Source organism: Ursus americanus, chromosome 31 (genome assembly GCF_024610735.1).
Source record: "Ursus americanus isolate L20-20 chromosome 31, mUrsAme1.1.p, whole genome shotgun sequence".
Taxonomy (NCBI): Eukaryota; Metazoa; Chordata; class Mammalia; order Carnivora; family Ursidae; genus Ursus; species Ursus americanus.
Window position 1 is genome coordinate 30,861,594 of NC_142157.1, and position 24,672 is coordinate 30,886,265.

Here is a 24,672-nt window from a genome sequence, read left to right on the forward strand (position 1 = left end):
TGTGTGTGTGTGTGTGTGTGTGTGTCTAAATCCCCGAGTTGTCCTCAGTGGCAGACTGCTCTGGGTAGTGGTACATCTTTCCAGCATCTTCTCACCCGTTTCGATGGTGAAATGTCAGACCTTGGCAAGGAAGACAGAGCTGCTGCTTTTAGTAGAGAGCTCTTTCCTAGTGCTTACGTGGAGTCACAGCAGAACACGAGAGGGGCTGGGGCGACAGCGGGGGCTGAGGGGGGCTCTCCCGGTGAGGGGCCAGATGCTTGGGAAAAAGGAGGCTCTGCAACAGCTCACCTGTTCCACCTCTTTGTCCCTACCAGCCTAGGCGTGTGAATTTCAGAGTAGCCAGAATTTTCTGAGCAAACAGATTTTATTAACCAGAAAGAGTGTCCCCAGGCCAAGTCTGTATGTCTGATAGCACTCTCCTGGATTGAAGGCAGAAAGGGCAGCATCGCGTGCCCTTGGCCCCCAGGATGAAGCCACCTGTGACAGATGCCTTCCCTTGGTGCCCAGTGTCTCGGCTCTAACGGGGCTTTGTTTCCTGGCAGGACATTGATGGGCAGGCGCTCCTGCTGCTGACCCTCCCCACCGTGCAGGAGTGCATGGAGCTGAAGCTGGGGCCCGCCATCAAGCTGTGCCACCAGATCGAGCGAGTTAAAGTGGCTTTCTACGCCCAGTATGCCAACTGACGCTCCCCTCCTGGGAGGTGACCTAGCATCGTGCTGATGCAGCGTCTTGGGAAGTTTTGGGGACTGAAGCTTTATTTTTTGGGCGATGTGAGCTGTGAAAAGCAGGAAGCAGGAAGGACCTCCTTCCCCCACCAGCCTGTGTGATATTACCACGTTTTCAAGCACACCCAGGGCCACAGCCGTGGCTCCCGGAGTGTTGGGCGCTGTGGGAAAGGGAAGAACGTCTCTGTACGTCCACGTCTTGCCTTCCTCCCTCCGGAAACCAGGCAGCTCCCCGCGAAGGGCTTTCCTCAACCGTGGCCCACTTTGCTTTGAAAATGAAGGCACAGTTGATGTCTTTTCGGAACATGCCCAGGGAGGACACTGGCTGCTGGTCATTCTAGATGCTTCTTCCGTGAGGACGCACGTGTGGCCGCAGCTACGTGGGTGTCAGTTTGATCTTGGTGGCAACTTCTCAAACACACTTGTTTCAGGATGTGGTTATAAAAGGATGGGCTAAACCCGCATCACCTGTCAGAGGTGCCCTTTAGGAAGTAGGGGGGCGGGAAGGCAGGCGGCATGTTGTTGCAGTGAGACCGTTCTTCCCGAGCGATGGACGTCTAGAACCTGTAGAGAGTTCCGTTTGCTATCTTTTATAGAACTTCACATATTGCCAGCTTTCTCATTTAATTGTGACCAGATCAGGGAGTGATTCCTTTAGTCTGTTGGGAAAAGCTGAGCTGTGTATTGAAGGAAGAGCTTAATTTCAGAGAGGAGTGGGAAGAGACTTGGGGAAGCTTTTAATAAACCAGCTGTGTCCCCTTAGAAGGATCCTGCAGAAGGTCTCTTAGTGAGGTTGGCTTTGAGTGCCACTCGGATCAGCCTGGCCCTGGGACGTCCGTTGAGGCTGGCATTCCCGACTAAGAGCAGAGCAGCATCCTGGCGCTGTGACCTGGCTCAGCCCTGCTCTCCTGCTGACATGGCTCATGGCCACCTGTGATCCTGGGTCACCACATCACTCTGGACCCCCTCGTCCACCTCCTGCTCCTGTTAAGGGAAGACTCCCAGTCCGCCAGCGTGAGACGCAGCAGGTGAAAAAGAATCACATCAGCACAGCGTTCACTGTTTCCTGCAGCCCAGTCTGGCCTGGAGGTTGCCGACGACATTTCTTGGGCAGTTTTCATTAAATCGGTTAAGTCCCTTTGCTGAGAGATATGTGGCTCTGGGAATTGACTGGGGTTTCTTTTGTACCGAGAACTTCATCTGTGTGTGCCTGTGAGGGGCCCAGTGTGCTCACTCCAGCCCGAATGGACCGCCCTGCTCCGTTGTGAGACGTCCACATGCCTTTTGACACGTGCGCCAGGAAACCAGACCTTCCGCTTGTCTGGACGTGGACGTGGAAGGGGAGCACAGCCTTCTGCTGCTCTTGTGCCATAATTACCTTGATCTCTTCTCCTTGATTAGCGTCCCCACTGCCGTCGGGACGTCATGTGGTGAGCTTACGAGCTGTCATGTTTCTGCGTACGTTTTAAGGCATGATTATCTGTCAGATTTTACAAAGTTTGATGACTAATGCTAACCTTTATTCACAGTCTTTCCCTGTTAACAGATGCAACTGGGAAACGTATTTTGCAGGTGACTTTTTCCTCTCCTCCCTAGCTGATTTCTGCCACCAAGTTTTAAACGTTTGGCAAGTGGGGTTGCCTGGGGACTGTGCTGGAAGGACTGGCATCGCACACCAGGACGCTGGCAGCATGGCGAGGACGGAAGCGTCCATCGTGACTTGCGCTTGGCTCGCAGTTGGGCTTCTGTCTCCCAAGCCGAGGTGTCAGCCTCCTCCCGGGTCCCCACTCCTGCCTTCGCAGCCACATAATTTGGCCTTAAACGCTCAGCCTCGTGGAGTCCATTGGAAAGGGTATCCATTTCAGGATCTTTGGCATTTTCCCTGCGCTGAATCACTCGTGATCCTTCACTGTGGCCTTTTCAAGCTGAGCTATTCCTGTTGCATCTGAAACGGGAGGGAGGGGATGTGGTGGCTGCAGCATAACGTTGTACTTTCGGAACGAGTGTCCCCTCCTCGTGCCCTTTCAAATAAAGGCGCAGAGGAGGAGGTGCTCCGTGGGAGGAGACAGAGCTCGCAGGCCTCTCTGGAGCCCCCCCACCCCCGGAGGAGTTGGAAAGCCTCCCCTTAGCCGCCCTTGCTGGGGAAGTGTCCTGCTCCCCGAGGGGCTATGTGCCCAACACCTCCTTACCCTCAGTCTCTCTCTGTGTGGCGATCCGTCACTTCACCCTCGTCCACTTGATGGTGCGTGGTCAGGAAGACATGGCCGGGGCCAGAGACAGAAGGCCTGGCTCCAGGGTAACCATCACAGAGGTCGCCTGTGTGTCACCTCCTGACCCTCCAAGAGCCAAGAAACCTTTTAGGGCCCAGAAGATGCTTTTGCCATGAGTGTCGCCAACGTCCTCCTGAACTTGGATTCTTTGGGGGTCTTCCACTGGTGAGCGTACTTCACATCGGTAGTAAGTTGGCCACCAAATGGTAAGGTGGTGGTCATTCCTCTGTGGGATTCACCTCACACCAGCTTCTGTCTTATCAATAGGGCCAATTGCCAAGGCACATTTTACTGTGTTGTTACTGTGTCTCTTAAGGCAGGAAATGGTGATTTTATATCTCCCCCCTCCCCTGGTACCACCACAGCCCAAGCCAAACGTTTCTCTGTTGAAATGCCAACAAGTGACGTCCCTCCCCCCTTTTCTGTCCCCAGACGCTACAGTCTCTCCTCTGTCTCTGTGATAATACTTTGGGACCAAAGTCCTGTCCTCTGTGTAGCTAGCTGGGTCCTGTGTACACCATGCTGCTCGTTACCTCCTGGAGCCGGCCGAGAAGCCTGGCTTCCCTCTCCTGGCTGAGCAGACACTTTGCATTCTGTACAGTGTGTATAACGTGAGAAGCGGACGTGCTGCCTTGTCTTTAATGGTGAGAGGCATCACACAGTCCCATCCTGAAACTAAGGCAGCTGGCTCCGCCCCTTCCTTCTTGACTGCGTCTGTCCTGTGTTGGGGAAATATCAGATCACAATATAAACTTAAAAAGAGCAGGGTACAGCTGGCATTGCAAACAAACTTCTTTGCTTTTCCAAAAAAAAAAAAAAAAAGACAAAAAACAAAAATGGAAACCAGTTTCCTTCAAGTTGCATCATCCAGAGAACTCATCCATCACTTTTAAAGTTAGGTTCATTTGATCAAAGTTTGGCTCGCACACAGTGTTCGGGCTGCGTAGCCGATAGGTTGCTTTACCTTATTTGATCATATTTGAAAGAGTATTTCCTGTGTTTGCTTTGATTGGTTCCTCAGTACATTAAAATGACTCAAGGCTTTGACCCTGCCCCTCTGACCCTTGCTATAGTCTCTGGAAAGTTGATTTGGATCAGTCTTTGAAGCTTGGTCTGAGTGTCCTGACTTGTCTCTTAGAATGCTGAGTGTTGTATCAGGCAAGTTCTGAGATTCGCCTTTTATCTTAGACCAAACACCTCTCTAAGAGCCGTTCTGCCTTCGTTTTGCAAGCACTAGGGGCTTTCATAACTTCTTTCGTAGAACACCCACTTATGTTTATTTCTGTATATAGAACTATTAAGACAGTAGCGTTAAAATCTTTGTTGTGGTTTGAGCACCGTTGTTGCTTTTTGGTTAAGGTGGTGAATCTAGGATCCAAGTACTCTGTTCTGTCTTTAGAAAGCTGTGATCGAGTGTGCAATTATTTTTGAAGGGAAAGATAGTAAATTAAGGTCTCTGTAGTTCTTAAGGAAGCAATCGTTGTGATATACATACTGCCCGTGTGTTTTGGTGCAGTAACGGATAGCAAGGAGAAGCTTCTCTGCATCTATTACAGTGTAACGATTCTCTGACTCGTTTCCTGTTCTTTTCTGTTCAAGAGTTTTCTGGAAGTTGCTTTCGTCCGTTTAACTTGGTTGAATACTTCAGTTGATTCTCATAGCTTTTACCACTAGAGTTGGTTTACAAGTATCCCAAAACATGGATGCGATGAAATTGAATCGTGCTAGTTTTGACCCCTGAATTTACCTAAAAATTGTAATTGCTGACACATGTGCTGCTTTGGGTTTTGGTTAAAAGGATCTCTAGTTCAAGTGATAAGAACTGACCAGAACAAGTTCCTCAGCGGGGGTCTTTCCATCTTCCTGGTATGGTTTTAAATGCTGAGGATTCTGTACCAGCGAGCAGGGCAATCTTGTCAAGCAACCAAGTCAGAGCAGTGCTCCGCGTGGGCCTGATGGATACCCTCAAGAAAAAGTGAAGTTCTGGGACCAGCGTTTGCTGAAAATCAGCTTATGGTGGGAAATTGGAGATAATTTTTTTTTAAATGACAGAAGAAAGAAATCATCTCATTTGTTGTTCGCAATGGGAGCTAGCATGATGTCCAGAACCATAAACTGTCCCTAGTCGTGAATGTCAAGAGCCCTTTTACTGTTTTGCATTCCAGTCTGAGTAGTTTGTATTGAAACCTGACTCATATCTTGTGTACGTTTTGGTGTGTAAAAGGAAAAATCCGTGTTTTTACTTTTGGAATTTGCAGTACAAAGGGCATGTTGTTGGTTTGCTGGAAGATTGTATTCTGTATATATGTTTTCATGTAAATAAATGAAAATCTATATCAGAGTTATATTTTAATTTTTATTCTAAATGAAAAGAAACTCTTTTTACTTGAAAAAATTGTAAGCCACATTGTTAATAAAGTAAAAATAAGCTCTGTGGTGGTGTTTGTGTCTTCCTGTGCAAGGTCACTAAATACTATTTTTAGGGTTTGCGTTTTGTTCTGTTTGTCTTTTCCTGCTATGCACTAAAGCGTGTATTCATAGGGTTTTAATAACCATGGCTCTGAAAGTCCCGTGCGATCTTTCAGGGTTACCCGGTAGCTTTGGAACTGCTTACTCAAGGCACTTGTGTTTATTTTTTTATTAAAACGTGACAGTATCTCCTATAATCGCCTCTAGGCGTTCCCATGGTCAGCGATTGGGTGGTTCTGCGATTGCCAGCTGCATCAGGAGGAACCGACTCTGTCCGGGAGAGCGGCGCTTAACCACGTTTACACGGACGCTTGTCCTTTAAATGACACCTGTGGGTGTCGGGCATCTCCGAAGAGCAAGGGGAACTTCGCCGCCCTGCCCTGATGCTCGGTCTCTGTCATGGGTGGGACACGCTCCTTCCCCCCGTCACTTCACACCCAGCATTACTGAGGGGCAGAGCCAAGGCCAAGGACACGAGCATTCAGGGGCAGGTGGTGAAGGAACGTCCCCTTCTTCCAGCCCTGGCCCACCATAATCATCCAACTCCTCTTTAAATATAGGATTTTGCGCCTGCCGACAAGCAGGTTGTGTATATAGACATTTTTGTTTCATTCTGTTTTGAATCATGAAAGCTTTTTGCATCAGCTGCTCTTTGCTACCAAAAACAAAGCCTACGATGGCGGACAACAGTGGGCAGCATGTCGTTCATTTTCTCAAAATATACCAGAAACAAAGAAGTCAAAGGTTATAGGGCTGAGTAAATAGGATTATTATATTTCTATTTGTGCTTGAAGATCCTTGATGACAAAGAAATGTAAACTGAATATATAATAAGATAAAGTGGAAGCTGAGCGCTTTTCCCAACCTCTAAATTGAATGAATTAAAGCAAAAGCAAAAAACAAAAGACAAAAATCTCTTTCATTTCTCTCCATCTTGCCACCAAGAGCCTATTTTTAATGCTTCTGTTCTCTGGTGAGGCGGTTCTCAACTTGCAGTTTGCTAGAAGCTCCTTCCCCTTTGTTCGGGCATTTGGTGCCACTGCTGTTTTATTTCAGGGCTGTGGGACAGCGCCACGCTTCCTGGAGTTTCAAAGACCGCATAAAAAATGCTATTTACTCGGCCATGACCTTGGGTGGCTCCCATGTGAAGACGGGTGAAAATAGCACATGAGAGTAGTAGCCGGGCCACGATGGTCTTCCAGGGAGTGATTGTATCGGGACGTTTCGTGCTATCCACCCGGACTGGAGTAGCTCATCTGTTGTGTTGAAGCGTCCCGCTCGGCGGACTTCCGTAGACGAGAGCTCTTCGTGCATTGTTTTGGAGTCCGAGCGGTGCTCGATCCGCACACCCGCCGCCACGCCTTCCCACCCAGCCTCACGGTTTGTGTTGTAACAGTCATTGCCATCTTTTGCGTCAAAATTTTTGGAATGGCAGATGTACGACCGTTGGGTGTGCATTGTGGAGCGAGAGGAAGGTTGAGACCGGGGTGGAGATGGACGGCGTGGGCTTGGAGAAGGGGTATCGTACTCTTCAGACGGTCCTGGGTCGACATACTCGTTCTTCTGCTTGCCCCGTATGTAACACAAAACCTCAGTTTTCTGTCACAGTAGGTGGTAATACAGCCATACCCAGTTGATAGGAGGATTAAAAATACCGCGTGGCACTAAGCGAAGAGTCCAGCACAGAGTGGGTGAACCCGATTTCTCGATTCACTGGGCCCATCAACTCCTGGGCCCTTGACCACTCGCTGGAATGTCTGGGCGACCCCAACCATTGTGTCCATCGTGCCCACTGCAGGGGGATCCTCAGGTACCCACGTCCGACCCGGTCACACCCTGGAGAGCTGGGCGCCCCTCCCCCACCTCTGGATTCCTGGGAAGTGCACACCATGCAGGGCAAGATCCCCTTCCTGGAACGACGGTTGACCAGAAGGGTGAGGACAGCCCACGGGCAGTGGAGTGAGGGTCCTGAGAGTCCTAGAGCGCCAGCTTGGCTCAGTGTGGGACGGGGGAGAGCGCTAGCAGGAAAATGGGAGTTCTAGATGGCCTATCCAGAGAGACCCCCTTTGTTTTTGTAAGCAGAGGCTGACCCTGTAACACACCAGCAAGTATTTGGTGTCCTTCCCTGCTTTCATTTCCATTTCCCCTCATTCCTGTTGCTGTGTGATTTTATCCCACAATCAAATACTACCATATAAGCTTTGCCTCAGACTGTGTTCTCTTTGGAACCCCAAATTAGCCAGTTGGTGCCAGAAGCTTTCTAGAAAATAGACCCTCCAGATGGGACTTGGGAATCTGATTGCCACCCATCTGAAAGCCATAGGGGCCCTCTGGCTCCTCATGAGCAAGGTGACCAATCCCAACAGTGTGCTCAGCATCCCTAGAGCTACTGCCAGCGGCTGCCTGGGTTGAAGGGCAGGTGGGCAAGGCTCCTCCCTTGGGCAGGGAGCAGGGATGAGGATATCCATGAACTCTGTGCATGGGGGGCTGCGCTTGGCACTGCTGGCCTTGGAAAGGGGAAGTGTCAGGCAGGCTTAGGCAAGCGAATTATCAGTGTCGGTGCATCGAAGACAGCTTTCAGAGATACCCTCGTATTAACGCAGCCACAGGGAAGACCCGCCGAGAAATCAGGCCCAGGTCTGAGGAGGACGACGGCGGAGCTGCAGAGGACATGAAGTGTGTGGCCTCGGCAGGCTTCCTTCTGACTTTTCCTGGTAGGGCCAGTGAGCCTCTGAAATGTGGGATGGGGTCCTAGAGTACATAAGCCAAGAACCTTGAACCCTCCATTGCCCTGACCCCTCCTGGCTGGCCCACCTGCCCCTTGCCTGAGGACAGAATGCAAAATGACAGCGTCTCAAGATGTGTATCGTGATTTCCCTGCCCGTCATTGCTTCTGAGATAACCGGACGGGTCTCAGGACAGCCCACGCTGGACATGACCACCCCCGATCCTGAAGGACAGGGCACACGCGGCAGGAATTACAGGATGTGGCCAATGGGCCTGCAGGAGCCGGGGGAGCTCATGTGGGAGCAGGTGAGGACGTTCGGCAAAGTACCGGGGTTTGAGACTGAATGTTGGGCATTTGCCTGGGACTTGGGATTCAATCTTCTTGTGAGGGCAACTTGGAGCCGGTCTGATGATTCCCTGGTAGGGTTCCCAGAGGTTTTCCTACAGTAAACAAGGTGGAAATGCCAGGACGTCCTCTTCATTGTACTGAGGAAGAAGTCAGGAGGCTGGAAATAGGATGGCCGACTCCGTAAGCCAAGACTCGGCTGATGCTGCTGCTTTTTTAGAACAGTTTGCAAGGACATTGAACCTGCACTTTCTGTCTTGGGAAAACCATGAGGGCGTCTCGTTCTAAGCACATGAGAGCTGGTTGTCAGAGGTGAGTGCAGAAGAGTGGCACGACAGATGGGTTGCTGGGTGCTTGGTCCAGGAATGCACCTCCCTGGACGTGCTTGGCGTCCTCTGCCTCCCAGGCCCGCACCTCCTTTATGGGCGGCCCAGCCGTTGCCCCTGGTGCTTCGTCCCCGCACTGCCTGCCGTCTTGCCTGCTCCTCTGACCCCGGAGGGCCGGCCCGGCACGTTCTCCCAAACCACCACGCAGACAGCCACACACACACTGGCCCCCAGAGCCTGGAGCGCCAGACCCATCGAAGCTTCCACTCCTTCAGTGTCTACACCCAGGTGAAGCCCTGGGTGCTGTGGACTGTGGCTTCTCCCCATGGCAAAACTGGAACCCGGAACCTGGACCTGGAAGTGCTGGGGGTTCGTGTCCCATGGGCGGACTTCAATCAATGAAAGGCAGCAGGTAAATTCCTCTGCCGTCCTCCCCCAGATCACCTTTCCCACCTCCGGCAGGCTGTACATCTGTCCAGAGACATCCCACACTCCTGAACGACTACTCGTGCTTTCTCGGGAAATCACGGCCAGCAATCCAATGCGCTACTCCTCGGCTTTGCCCTGCGGTCCGCCTTCCATGCCTTCCTTCCTTTGGCTGGGGTTCCACCAGTAAACCTGCAGGTTCCAAGCTCATCTTCAGGATCTGCTTTCCATGGAGCCTGAGACAGGAGGCAGCTATCATTATACTCGCAGACGCATTGTACAAATAATGGTTAAATATCCTGGTGTGATCCAGCCATCCTCTGGAGCCCGAGGAACTCACGAGCCTCCTGTCATTGAGCCTGCTCCCCGTGATGTGAAGCCTTTCTGAATTACTTTTAAGACATGGGTTGGAAGTTCACATTAAAACTGTTGTTTCTGGTTATTAAAGTAATAGGTGTGCATTATAGAAAATGTGGAAAGTAAAGGGCCGTCATTCAATCTCCTTTTCTCTCACCATGTCCAATTACCACTTTCCCATATTTCCCTGTGTATTTATAACACGATATTGAGATCAAGTTTATGCCGTTTAAAAAGTGGAAGAATGAAGGGGGGTTAAACAGAAGGGGGAATGAACCATGAGAGACTATGGACTCTGGGAAACAAACTGAGGGCTTCAGAGGGGAGGGGGGTGGGGGATTGGGCTAGGCCTGTGATGGGTAGTAAGGAGGGCACGTATTGCATGGAGCACTGAGTGTTATACGCAAATAATGAATCACGGAACATTACATCAAAAACCGAGGATATACTGTATGGTAACTAACATAGTAAAAAATTCTTATTAAAAAAAAGATACACAGATGGCCAACAGACACCTTAAAAGATGCTTAACATCACAAATATTCAGGGAAATGCAACATAGCATAATAAAAAATTTAAAAAAACACATTGAGGTTACACTTCATACCTGTTATAAAATGGCTAAAATGAAACAAGCAATAACAAGAGTTGGGATAAATGTGGAAAAAAGGAACCCTCACGCATCTTTGGTGTGAATGCAAATTGATTCAGGCACTGTGGAAAGGAGAACGGAGTTTCCTTACAAAAATTAAAAATAAAAAGAAATAAAAAGTGTTCAGTTTATTTTGTAATCATGCTCTCTGGGGTGGAGTTAATATTTTTAGTCATCTAGTATTTTTTAATGTTTCAATAAATTTTTAAGGAATTCAGCGTAACAAAGGTTTGTGTACCAAAGCCAGCTTCCAGACGTATTCTTGTTTTGCTGTATTTGCTTCAGATTTATGTGTCTTATAAAATCTTACAGGTAGAGTCGAAACCCCTTTTATCTCCACCCCGATTCTATTTCCATCCCTCCTATCCCAGAGATAACCACAATTCCGACTTCGGCATTCTCCAATCATAAGCAGGATTTTTATACTAATACTTCATTTGTGTGTAAACGTAATAACATACACCTCTGGTTCATGGGGTTTCGATATTTTAGGGAGTGTCCTGCTCCTTGAGTCATAATGCAATTTACTCTTTTTGCTCAATATTATGTCTGTGAGATTTATGCATGTTATTATTCTTCTAATTTATTTATTTTCACTGCTGCACAAATTCCATTGAATGGAGGATTTCCTTCTCCATGCTCCTATTCTTGGACTTCCATATTCTGTTTTTCTGCTATCCTGAAGAGTGCCGCCACGAACATTTTCGTATGGTTTTTACTATGCACACGTGCAAGCACTGTCCCCAAAGGCAGTCTCTACCAGTGAAATTGCTGGTCGTGGACCATGCCTCTTTCCATCTCTGCTGGATATTGCCAGTGGCGTCCCAAGAGGGGCATCCAGTTTGCATCCCTGCCGGGAGTGTGGGAGCTGACGCTGCTCCAAGCCCTTGCCCGTCCTTGGCAGAGTGTTTCATTATTGCTAATCCGATGAGTGGAGCGGTGGCAATTCCAGATAGTTTCGATGCGCATTTCTGTAATTACTGGCGACGTTTAGCGTCTTTGCGTACGCTCGCTGGCCCTTTGTGTTTCCCCCTTTGTGAATCGCCCGCTCACAGTCTGTGCACATTCTCATTCTCCCCCCCCTTCTTTCTCTCTGATTTATGAGCCTTTTCTAAAATAACTTCTTGACATTAATCCCCTATCAGTTGCCTGCATTGTAAATCCATTTCTCCACTTTGTTTTTGTCCTGTCAACTTCACTCTGTCCTTTGTAGTTCAGAGGTTACTTATTTTCATGTACTTCAATATACCATCGTTTTCCTTTACGATTCTCGCTTTTATCCTTTTGTTTAAAAAGCGTTTTTCTACTCCGAAGACATTCAGATGGTCTCTTTTATTTTCTTTTAAAAGCTAGGTTTTACTTTTTCCAACTCCTCCAGAATATTTTGCCGGGGGGGGGGGAGGGTACTCCCCGTGTTATCCAAAGGGGTGCTCCCGGCTCACACTCCTGCCACATGAGTGTCATGCCTGTTCACACCCTCACCAGGACTTGGCAGCGTTTGTAATTATTGCCGGTCTGAGGAGTGTGGAAACCATATGGTCGGGGAGGGAGGGAGACAGGTAAATGGCGCTGCTCTAGCTGCTGGGGGATTTCTCCTTTGCCCACGACTCGCCATTCCACCTGCACCACATTTTGAGTTTCCATATATGTGCGGGTCTCTGTCTGGCCCCAGCATTCTGTTTCATTGGTCTGTTTGTCTGTCCCTATGTCATTACCACACCAAGTATTATGGCTTTATAATAATCCTCGCTACTCAGAAAGGGAGATCTCCCTGTCTTATTCTTCTTATTTATAGCTGTCTCAGCCATTCTTAGTCTTGTTCCTCATCATGAATCTTAGACTCGACTTGTTGAATTCCATAGAATACTCTGTTGGGATATCGAGTGGAATTATATTAAATGTATGGGAACATTTGGAAGGCATTGACTTCTTTCATCCTGTTGCATCTTTCTGTCCAGAAGACAGTGTAATTATTTATTTACTCGTGTCTTTTTTAAGTCTTTCAGTAAGGCCGTGGTGTCATTCTCCATAAACGCCATCTTGACTGCAAGTCTCTTTGTTACCTTAAAAAAAAAAAAAAAGAAAAATCTTCCAAGCAGCGGGTGGTATGAGAGCATGTTCTGAGGATGAAACTGAATTTTGCATTATTTGGGCTATTTAGAAATGAGATTTTTGCCCATATGAAAATTCATATTATCATGGGGTTCATTGAAGTTACAACTCCCAAAATGCTCAGCTAGTTGACATTTCTAAATGTCTCTTCTGCATAGTTTAAGTCTTCGTCAAACCTCAGTTTTCTACAAATGGCTTGAGAAAACTGCTTTGCCTGTTATCCCGTTGTCATAAACGCCTGTAGCCGAGAGGCGTGATGCTGGAGTGTTGGAAAGGTGAGAACGGTCTGTCTTGTTCTACGCCCCACACCGATAATGCTTACCTACCACAATTTGAGCAAAGAGGTCCATTGTCTCCCCTCTGTTGGCATGAACGATTAACTGTTGACACTGTTGAAATCTAGACCTTTGTGCCTTGTGCCCCTTGTCCACTGACCCGCCTGAAAGAGGGCAGCCTTAATATGTAAATGAGCTGATCGGTGCTGTCCCAACAATCCTTGTGAATGAACTGAAATGGAGGCATTTGACGAGACGCTTAATCATTCTGATAAGAAACCGAAGAGGACATTAACTCATAGAACAAAAGTGCTTCAGACGGATGAAGCAGGTGCACAGTGCCAAGTGCATTAGGGAACAGAGTAGCACTGGGCTGGCTGTGCATAAAAGTCTGAAGCTAGCTAGGAAGCAGGTGGAGCATTGCAGAAATCACTGCCAAGGAGAACAGAGAGGATGTGCATACAAGTGGGTTCAGGCTGGAACTTAGAAGAGAGGTGATGTTTATGTTACTTTTCAGATCCTTGGACAAAGTCTCAGCCCTGGTTACTGACCTTAAAGTGCGATGGGAAGTGCAGGTGCCTCCAGGAACCAGAAATGGGTGCAGGGAGCTGGTGGGCACTGCGGGAAGCTGGAGGGGACACACCTGTCTGTGAAGAGGCCTGTCAGTAAGTCTGCAGCCAACCGTTGCCTTGTCTTATTTTCCAAGGGCAACTAGAAATCCAGATATTTACATGAAATTTCCAAATTGTCCAATGCTGTCAAGAAATTCAAACACTTTAAGGGTGATGATGGCTAAAGAAAGTGTCCCCAGCTGGATTGCAAGCCACCAGAGCAGGGTCTCTGCCTTGCCCAAGCCTGCAAAGTCCTTAACCCAGACACAGCCACCTGGGAGCTACGTTCCATAATAAATGTGAGGCATTTACCTAGGAGATTGGTTATCGCTTTTTTCAAGGCACTGAAATTTTGAGCTGTCTTAACAGTGGTTAAAACACATCAGAATTCATCCTTGCTCAACTGAAGGCTTACTTATAACTGTTCAAAGTCAAAATGAGAGTCCTCCCAGCATCATTTTACCGTGCAAGGATGTCTGTGTGTATGCGTGTGTTTGCTTTAGGGCCAGGGGTCCTGGCTCAGGTGGGGTCCATTCCAATCCAGGGGAAAGAAGAGGCTAGCTCTCCAGACCTGTTCTGCTCCAGTTGGGTGACCCGAGTCAGGTCATTTGACCTGCATACTTTTCCGTTGCTTCCCCTGTGAGATGGGAATGGGAACGCCGTGATGAGCCCCACCTCTGCTGTGCTAGACCCTGTACTAGGAGCTACGCCAACTACCCGACTGACGCCTTCCAGGTCAATGGAGACTCAGGCATTCATAGATGCCATTTTATAGACAAGAAGAGTAAGGCTCAAAGATTAAATCATTCACTTTCAGAGGACAGATCTGGGATTTGGATTCTCCTGCAAGATGAATGTGAATTCACTTGGAACAAAATCTAAGGTGCGCTTCAAAATTAAGTTATATTCTGGGCCCGCTTCTCCAAAGGGGCCAACACAGGCACGTGGCTGTAAGCTAGAGACGGGATTCACTTATTAATTAAGCATCTACTATGTATTAGGTGTCCTGCGAGAAAAAGAGTAGAATAATACTTGAATCTCCTGTTGAAGGGGTACGCAATCAGAGGAAATCGGAGTACAGGAGTTTTAGAGATCCTTGCCTTGGGGCAGACCCTTGGAGAATTCTGATAGAAACTCTAAGGCTCCAGCATTCCTTGGGTAGCGTAATTGCATACGTCGTTTATTCTCTTATCTCCTGAATGTTCTTCTTGTGTTTTGAAATGTTAGCCTGGCAGCCTGGACGACGGCGTCTGGTAATAAGTCGTAAAAACGTGGTATTGTTGTGGCTCTAAGTGTTAAAATAGCAAATAACGTAGTTCTGAATGGTTTGTATTCCAGAGGAAAAAATTGTGCATTTTTTAAGGCCAATGGACAAGAAGAAGTGGTTTTTTTTACGATATTTCGTTGTAAGATATATAGAACAGCATTCACTCCTTCGATTAGATTACGTATCCTATATGTGCCAGGCACTATGGCAGCCTCACAAGTAACAAGATGCCTACAATACACGCACTCTTCTGAGACTGTCTAGTGGGAGATGAACATGGGGGGCGCTAGAGAGCAGTGGGTAAGTGTCTCGGGAGTCGGGCTGTCTAGACGTGAATCCCTATTCTGTAATTTGGGTAACTTAACATCTGTGTGCCCTTGCTTCATTATCTGCAAACTGGGGATAATAGCACCTAGGTCGTTCGGTTGTTGTAAAGAGTAAACGGGATAACTGGCCATTAGAAATACGCCCTCAGAAATGCATTATTACGGACGTCAGTATACACGGAATGTTCGTAATAGCCCCCAACAACCCAAACGCCGTCATTAGTGAGAGGGATAAGTCAGTTGACCACAGAACTATAAAAATGGGTCATCTACAGATGCAAAAGCATGAATGAATATGTAAAAAACAGTAGTGAAAGAAGCCACACTCAACAAAGCAGATGCTTGATGATTCTGCTTCTAGAAATATGTAACAGGCACAATTATGGAAACTCAACCAGATATTTTTACGGATACATAATTAAGGGCACAACTACGAGGTAGAGCAAGGGAGTCAATACTGTGAATCACTCCATGTCGATCAGGAAGGGGCGGAAGTTACCCTGACAGGAAGAATGCAGTCGTCAAGAGCTGCTAGGGAGATTTCTAGGTGTTTGGATGGGATGGGCGTCTGCAATTCCCTGAGAGATTGAAGAGCCTCGCCAAGGTGTGGAGAAGAGCAAGGACATGGGGAACTTGCAGAGGGGTGGCTGTGGGGGGCAGACAGGTTACGCATTGGAAGTGACACAGACTTCTGGAAGGTAGAGCAGGGGTCTTATGCTCCCAGATGCTTTCCTCTGGCCCAGGACACACTTCTTTGTCCTTTTGAGGCTGGTTGGTGAGCTCTTTCAGGGTGAGTTAGGACTCTCTGATGACATTGGCCTCCCTTCCAAGGTGTGGCCTGTTCTGTGGTCTCCACCGAATGCTGCATGTTTGCAAAGATGCCTCTCCACTCTGGTTGCTAGAAGCTTGAACAGATCCACACACAGGCAGAGACTGGAATCAGTCAAAGATTGTAGGGGATTCTCTGCAAATTTCTGGAGGCTTCTCTTCATGGCTCCCTGCTCTCAGTTACGCTGCTCCATAATTCCTAGCCCTCTAGGTCTCCCTGGCCTCTGACCTCTGGACTCTCCATGTAGGTCATTGTTTGAGTCTCTTCTTTGGGGGAGGGAACAACCATCCCAGTTTGCCCAAGATGGAGGGCTATCTGGGGCACAAGGCTTTCAGGTGCTAAAATCAGGGCAGTCCCGGGCAGACCGGGACCCCTGGCCACAAAATCAGTCTGGAAGGTGCTTCCAATGAGAAGTGTATGGATCACAGGGATGGCTTTGTTTCCTGTGATTCCTACTTCTGAAAATAATTGTTTCCTGTGTGTTATCTTCTAATTGCTGACAGTGGGAGGCTGAGTCAATATACTGTTCCTCCCTCATTGCTGGAAGGGGAAGTTAATTTTTTTTTTCCATTATGAGTCTAATTTTTTTCAACAAATAAGGATACCGAACTAAATCCCGAACCGTTGCAAGGATTAAGAGATCATATGTACAGATGTTTGAAACTAATAAAATGTAATCTAAACGCCTACGTTTTTATTTACTGGGATACCTCATCCATTTTCATACTTATTACACCTTTACTTATACCCATAGATATTAAGCCAAAATAAATCCAAGAGGAATTAAAGATTGGAACGTTAAAGTAATTAAAGTCACCAAGATGGGAGAGTATTGTCATGAAGGGCAGTGTTTAAAGAACGCCAAAAGAGAATAAAATAACAAGTGTGATTTTGACAGACACGATAAGCAAAGTTTTAGAAAAGCATTTGTATAGTCTTATGACACAAGGTTAATATTATTAATAACCAAATAGTTATTAAGAAATAAATTCAAAGTGTGGACTCTCCAAAGAGAAAGAAATCAGAGAACGCTGTGGCCAACACGTCTCGGAGAAAACCGACTTGAGGTGAAGACTTGGAGGGGTCACACCTGCTGGTGTGATTAGAGTTCATTGTCATTTGCATTAATGAATGAACACGTTAGTGTCTGCTGCTGGGATTTTTCCCTGCCTCTTTCCTTATGCGGATCTGATCTCAATCTGCCAGGTTCTTTTCCCAACACAAGCGTCCCTTCTGGGGCGATCTTGCCAACAGAGGACCGACCAAAGCTTTTGCTTTTGCATCTTCCAGCAGGACCTGTCCCTGTGCCAGGGCTACTTTGTTTTCCACGATTGTCATCAGATGCTTGATGACACCAGAGGGTGTCATGTTCAAGGTGGAACACAGGAGCCCCTTGCTCAAATGTGGTTACTGTCGCTAAGGGGATTTGCGCAGCCTGCTTTGAGGGCAGACCGTTAGCCGGGATCGTGGAGGATGACATTCTAAAGGACAACAGATTCTATTCAGGGTCGGCGTATTTGGTGGCTGAGTTAACACTCCACCGCGATCTGGGGGCTGGGGCTCCGTGGAGACAGTTGTCCGCCGTGGCCGAGGAGATGAGAAGAGGAAGGATTCTCTTCTATCTCTTCCAGTCAAACAAAATCCTGGCATTCTCCTGGCGGGGAATAATTTGATCTGATCCTTCCCTTTGCATCCTTTCCTCCATTTTAAAGAGACACTTCCCAAGCTTGTGTTCACCTCCCCACCAGCTTTGGTCAACAACTGCTAAATGTCCCTGTATGGGTCCACTATGCCGGCCTCTGTGGGGACACCGGCTGCCTGGTCTTGGGCGTGTTCTGAAGCCCCCCCACCCCCCTGTGTTCTGGCCTCAGTTGCTGCAGCGAAACTCAAGTGAGGGCTTCTAGCCTGAAGGAATATGGACAATTTGTCTTATGTTTTTCAAGTTTTTTATGCAAACATCAGTGTAGATGACATACTTACGTATATATATTTCTTACGTATTGTCCCATGAGCTTGTATACAGAATAATATCTCAATTATTTTAAAAAATCTACTTCTTTCCTTTGTAACAATGTTATTATATATAGCTATACTGGAGTTTAGTTTAGCAATCCCCTATGATAGATATTTTGGTTGTTTCTAATTTTCTGTATTGTAAACAGTGATTCGGTGAACATCTTAACACATACTCTTCTCCACAGGCGCTTTTATTATTTTTGACATCCCGGAATTTACTCTGGCTTAAGGTCTGTAGATACAGTAAAGCTATTATAATCATGGAAATGTAGGCAGTATTTTGTCCCGTTATTTTTCATTCCCTTAGGATATGTTTCTAGGTAAAGCCGTTACATCAGAAGATGCGCATATTAACGAGCCTAGTGCCTTCCGGCAGGTTGTCCCAACTGCTGTTCTGATCGGCTGTACAGGAGTGACATTCGTTTTACATCCTCTCGCTGGCAATGCTTAGAGACGCCCTCGGATTTTTGTCGGATAGGAGAAAAGAAACTGCAGCTCCTGATTCTCCAGTTTGCATCCTTTGAATTTTCAAAGTACTTCAGTTTTTCGTATGTTTACTGGCTCTTTATATTTCTTCTCGGAATCACCTGGATTCCAATTCCAGAGAAGTGGCGCGAAAATGTGTGCCAGTAAAACAGCTGGAGTGGGCCACATGTTTGCCTGAGGCGGGCACGGCCCCTCGGGGCTCGGAGAGCCGCCCTCGCCAACTTTCAGCCCCCGTCAGTCGTCCCCTGCTTCTTATTCCTCTTCCTGCTTCCTTTCCTTCCCCTTCCTGGTTCTTTTCAGTCTCCAGCATACGCCAAATTGTATTTGCTGAGCCTATCCATCTTCTGTCTCCGCCACTAAAATGCCAGCTCCACGGGGATAGGATAGGGAATTTTGATTGCTTCTTGGGACGCCTGGGTGGCTCAGTCGGTTAGGCATCTGCCTTCAGCTTGGGTCATGATCCCGGGGTCCTGGGATCGAGCCCTGTGCCTGCCTCCCTGGTCAGCGGGAAGTCTGCTTCTCCCTCTGCTGCTCCTCCTGCTTGTGCTCTCTCTCTCTGATAAATAAATACAATCGTAAACATTTTTTTGATTTCTTTTTCTCTCCTGCTGTGCCTTTGAATTCAGTACAGAGTAGAGGCTCAATTAATATCTACTGAATAAGTGATCTGAGATCTCTATATTTACATTAATCTTAAGAATTACCTTATTGAATCATCACAGCAGTTCTTTGAGGTGGTACTCTCCACCCCCCCTACCCCCTGCCCCCTGCCACTCATAGCTAAGAAGGTTTGTGGAAGGAATTTGACCACAACCAGAACAGTGAAGTATCAAAATGTTGGGATTAGCACTCGAGTCTCTCCCAAGTCCGGGATGCTCTTACTCACTCTTCCAGGAGTCACAAGCTAGAGGACCAAGAGCCAATTTTAGGATCAGTAAGCAGACACTTTCATAGAGAGATGTTTCCGCTCCATCTTCAGAGCGATCAGATCGTGTTGAGAGACACAGTGAAGTTAATACGATGCGGATTATTTCTAGGCTAAACATAGTACCATGGTCACATCTACCAGGGCTCTTAAAATTAGCATTTCTAAAGAAAACAGCTTAATTTATGTTCTGATTAGAGAGTTATTTGCAGGAAGGATTGGCGGAAAGGAAGGTGAACAGTATGAGAATAGCGTTTGTGGAGCAAGTACCATGTACCAGCTGCTTTATATTTATTCTATCGTCCAGTCCTAGAAAGCACGCAGAACCCGGGGATCACCTTTATCCACGGTATTGGAAATCCTGGCTCCTGGCTCCTCTTCCCCACTGCACTGGGAATTTCGTGAAGGCAGGCATTGTATCTCGTTCTTTGTCACACGGATCTCCGGAATCTAGCATGGCCCCCAGCACTCAAGCAATGCTTTAAAAAATTCATTTGGGAATGACTTACCTGTGTAGTGTCCAATTTGGAAAATGGAGTTCAGATAACCTTGAGGGTTTTTAAAATTTAGAGAAATGAGACCGTCACATACACGACAGAATTGGACAATAACAGAAGATAGTTTGCTGTCCAGTGCTCGATGTTGTGGTATACAATGTCTGAGGAGCAAAGACTTCAGAGAACGGAAAGATCATTGTGGGTTGAGACTAGCTGTGAGAAGATTCATCTCCTTATCCATGTGCTCAGTGTATTATAAATGCTCGCAATATATTGTAAACTCTCTTGGGCATAAACATTAAACAGCATAATCCTTGACCTCAAGGCATGTACGTTCTAACAAAAAATCAGATATAGGAAGGTCTGAAGCTAGAACAGTCTCCCAATTTCTAGTCCAGTATAATTTTAATAAAAACATAGGGCACCATTTTCACTTTACAAAGATCAATACTGATTATTTGGTGTTTTTTAAAAATAATTTTTAGGGGTCCCTGGGTGGTGCAGTCGGTTAAGTGTCCGCCTCTTGATTTCGGCTCAGGTCCTGATCTCGGAGTCGTGGGATCGAGCCCCATGTGGGACTCCACGCTCAGTGGAGTCTGCTTCTCTCTCCCTCTGCCCTTCCCCTCACTCTCTCTCTCTCTCTCAAATAAAGAAATAAATCTTAAAAAAATAATTTTTAACTTCACTCATATCAACTCCAGCAAAATTGAATATGCTTAAATTTTCCAAGTGTTTGAATTTCACACGTCGTACAAATGGCAGCTCAATTCCCTAGCTCAGAGCTAAGATGTTAGTACCCAGAGTTCAAACATTATGGTCACCATCATCATCATCAATGATGTCATCAAAACTTCTACTGAGCCTTTAATGTGGGCCAAGCTCTGTGCTGACTTCTCGTTGGCTAACAGGTGTTGGGCACACACCACCAGCGTGCTGGGGTGCAAATAGAAACTAGAATTTATGGAGAGGGGGTGACTTACAAGCCAAGAGGAGTTAGAGCTCATACCATCTCCTCACTTCTTAACCTACAATATGGACCAGACATAAATGGACTCTGGTCAATGTTCAAGGAGCAAAGGAACCTCGCCTGAACGTGATCCCCATATTAACACAAGTTCTGGGATCCGGCAGATCTGGGCGACTGTGTGACAAGTAGAAGCTTCCTGGATTGGGGGAATGGCCTTTGTTAGAAAGGGGAGCCTTCAGAGGTGAATGACTAAATCAGCTCTTCTTCTGCTGAGCTCACTTGACCCCCAGAGCCAGCCCTCTCTGCCTAAGCACCCAAATAAGCCTCTGGGATGTCCGGATTTGCTGTCACCTCCGTGCATTAGAGGTATTATTTCATTGAATCCTCCCCAGCCTTATGAGACAGTCTCTGTTACTATGTTCATGTTACAGATGAGCAAATGGAGACATACAGTAATTAAACTAGTTCACATTCCTCAACCAGTACGGAGAGATCGGGGACTTGAGTCTAGCGTTCACAGTTCTTTCCTTTGACCTCTGTGATACATATTTCCTCTTAAAACACTGGCATGTAGATTCTATCTAATGGATTGTTTCTACATGCGTATATGCTTGTAATTTTTATCCCAGGCTGCAGACGTGTGGTGCCTAGGCTTTGCGTTGAGCACACGCACACGGTTCAATCACACCACTAACAGGTATGAAAACTAAAGTTAACCAAAGCCCGATCTGTCTCCGCTCTCTGGTTCGAAGAGCTGAGCCTTTAAAGAAGAAGCCGGAAAGAATCCTTCAAGGCTCCAACAAGCCAGCAGCTCAGCACATTGCACGAGGAAAGTATTTTCAGCGCCTGACTCCAAGTAGGCATTCAATAAATACTTGCTGATGGCATGGAATTAAGCAGATTTTCATGATTGACACAACATGGGAACTAATTGCAAAGCCTATTTGAGGAACGACTTGATGAAGCAAAGCAAATTTGAATGGGCCGCTGTGGCAGCAGCATCACGGTCTCAGAACATCTTGGTTTCGGGGCTGAAAGGCAGCTGAGGAGACCGTTGTTAAGTGTGGACAACATGCAGGCAAAGGCCAAATAGAATTCCTTTGGCTTAATAATTTTTGAAACTGTTCATGCAGTTGGGACATTAAACGCTGTGGAAATTGTTTTGGAGTCCTTGCAAGAGAGTTGGTGTGCTTTCCCTCCACTTCAGCCTGCGCGCATGGCTAATGCAACGGCCACATCCAGCACACCCGTGATGACTGCATCTCCTGGATCTCTTACTTCAGTGTGAAAATCAGATCGAAGATTATTTTCTTGGAAATGGTATTGTTGCAAGACGAAATCAAATAGTTAAGCTTCGGTGGTGGGGGGCATGGCACGGGAAGGGGTTTAACAAATGGTAACGCTGAGCACATGTTCCTGGGAAGGGACTGTCCATCTTTTCGATTGTGAATGGAAATGCAGCCCTCTGAGATTCTTCTGGTGTTTGGGAAGTCAGATTGTCTTATTCAATTGTGCAGAAATTGACAGCTTCCAAACAAATCGAGAGCGTAATCCTCGGAGAGTGCACAATAATCTGGCAATATGGAAATTACAAATTACAGTATTTTCCCTGTGAGTAAATGAAATATGTAAAAAAAACCTGCCTAATACAATAGAGTTTGTGTAATCCCTCGGCAGCTACCGTTAGCAAGCTATTTTATCACAGTTGCGTACTTCTCGGTTAATAATGAATGCACAAAATTAGGTTTAAAGCGAATTATAAAATTTTTTAAAGTTCAGTTTTTACATAAAGCGCCATCAGGAAGAAATATCAAAACGCTCTGGCAACCAACAGCATCAATCTTTTTAAATGTGCACTTCACCGAACACTGCTTTTTTACTGTAATGCTAACTCTTCTTTACGTCACGGAATTTTTCTCGTCTGTCTTCAGCCTATTACGGTGAATAGTCATCTTGGTCCTAAAGACATAGGAAAATTTAGCTCCACCACCAGAAGTATTTTTTACAGTCTTGATGTTGTCTTCACAAGACTGTGTCTCCTTGTGCTTATCTGTGGAATATGACATGGAAATCCAATGCCGGTAACAATGATAATATTAATTCATTTTATCCGACAACACTTTGGTGAGTGCTCTCTACTTCCAAGAGTGGGGGCTTGGTGTTAGGAGGGATGTTGTGAGCCCAGCACATGGATCTGCCCCTCAGGGGTTTACACCTGTTTAAAGAGCACTTGGGATCAGAGTTTTTAACATTCATCTGGTTCTCGTTCTTAAAACAACATTCACTGCAAGATCAATGTCTTCAGTCAACTCCTGATCATTCAGAAAGCTTACTCCTCTTCCCATCTCCCAAGACCTTGCCTTTTTAATTTCACCGCCCATCAGCTTCTCTCATATAGCGAAAGGACACAAAGAAGGGAAAACTCACACCAAGAAGGATGCGAGAAATCTGACCCTGAATCTTGTGGCTGTTGATGACTTCCTTTCTAGGTTGTTCTTTCCTGGGTAACAGGAAGTCGCCATGCTCAGGGCACGCGTGCACATCTCAGCTGACCAGGTATTTGGTGTGTGCAAGGTTTCTCTGTTTCTTTTTGTCTTGCAACTGTCAATTCCATCTTACGACTGTTTCCTATAAATCTTGGTCTTCATCTCTCTCCATATGAAGTTAGAACCTTTTGCTTTCCAGCTGCCTGTTTTCTAGTGAAAATGAATCACATTGTATTTACAGAGATGGAATGTCAGCCTCAGGGAAGTTTCTGAAGGGTAGGGACGGGCAAGATGCCAAGACCAGAATAGTGTCCCAGAGGCCATGCTTAAAGGGCCAGGGTGAGCCAAGGGACCCTGTCCTTGTGGGCAAACAAGTCTTTAATTCCCTGCTTGGGGGTGGGGAGGGGAGGATAAATGTGCCTTAGGGAAGCTAGATCCTCAGACATTTCCTCCAAGAGTAGTTATAAGCAACAGTTACAAAGCCACCAGAACCAGGGAGATCCCAGATGTTAAATCAACACTTGACTTATAACCAAGGAGACGCCGTGCATCTTCTGGTTGACGCAGAGCCGGTTACCAGCAAAGACTGATGGAGGAGGAGGAGGATGGAGTTTTATAGGAACTTAGCACGCTTAGGGCAGGTTCCATCAGGACATTCCATAGATGTCTTCTCTACTCAATCTTTGTAATGCTTAAAATGCTTGAAAACAGGAAACTGCCTTCAAATGGATGCAAGATGTATGAAAGTGAGTGTTCAGGTAATTGGAGGAATGGGAGTCTTCGGTAAAATTTTGGCTGTTCAGAATTCATCTTATGCAAACGGATAGAAGGAGTAAATTGAAATGTCGTAAAGCATGCAGTTCTGAAATATGCTAGAGAATGCGATTCAAGAAATCGCTTACCAGGGACTCATTGTTTAATTTCAACACGGTAAACATCTATGGCATGACGCCCTCGCATGGTACGCTGTGTGAAAAATGAAAGATACCGAATCTCAAAGACCGACATGTTCCGATGACAAAGTCAGAGGATAAGCAGAACAATTGGCCCAGGCCAGGAGAGCTGAATGTGGCCCACTGTGGGGCATATGGGAGGCTGCTGGGCCAGGAAAGTCATCTGGAAGAGGTAGACCCCAGGCGGGAGGTTGGAATGGGAAGGACGGGTGGCTCCCGGATGCGGGCCGGCCCATCGGTTAGGCCTCCTCAGGACTAGCGGAGGATGGTGCGTGCACTCTCAGAGTAACACTACTGGCTAGGCGCATGCATGACATCCTCCCACGGTGCGTAGAGCCGCACAGGGATGCAGTTGGGCTGACACTGGGAACTGCTTGGTCACAAACAAAATAGTTTCTGTGTCACATTAGGACGGTTTTCCGCTCCCAGCTACGTTCACCTGTCCTGGCCACCGTGGAGGGGAACGTGATCGGAATCTCCTTGTCTCCTCCTGAGACAAGCCTCGGACTCAGCACTGGACAGTGTCTGTGGTTTCTCTTGGCTGTCAAATTGTCACTGTTTCCAGTTTTCTCCAGTTCAAACTGCTTACAGCCATAATCCAGCATCATCCCAATGACATCTCTT

At 46.9% G+C, this 24,672-nt stretch overlaps 1 protein-coding gene across 6 annotated transcripts in view; it reads left to right on the forward strand.

Annotated features, from left to right (window-relative positions):
- Positions 1 to 3,832, forward strand: part of SFMBT2 (Scm like with four mbt domains 2) — a 220,901-nt gene extending 217,069 nt beyond the window's left edge. For all 6 annotated transcript variants that reach the window (XM_045812898.2, XM_045812901.2, XM_045812897.2 and 3 more), the window contains one exon: positions 543 to 3,832. In XM_045812898.2, coding sequence (XP_045668854.1) covers positions 543 to 683 — 141 coding nt within the window. In that variant the 3' untranslated portion in view covers positions 684 to 3,832. The remainder of the gene's footprint in view (positions 1 to 542) is intronic.
- The last annotated feature ends 20,840 nt before the right edge of the window (positions 3,833 to 24,672 follow it).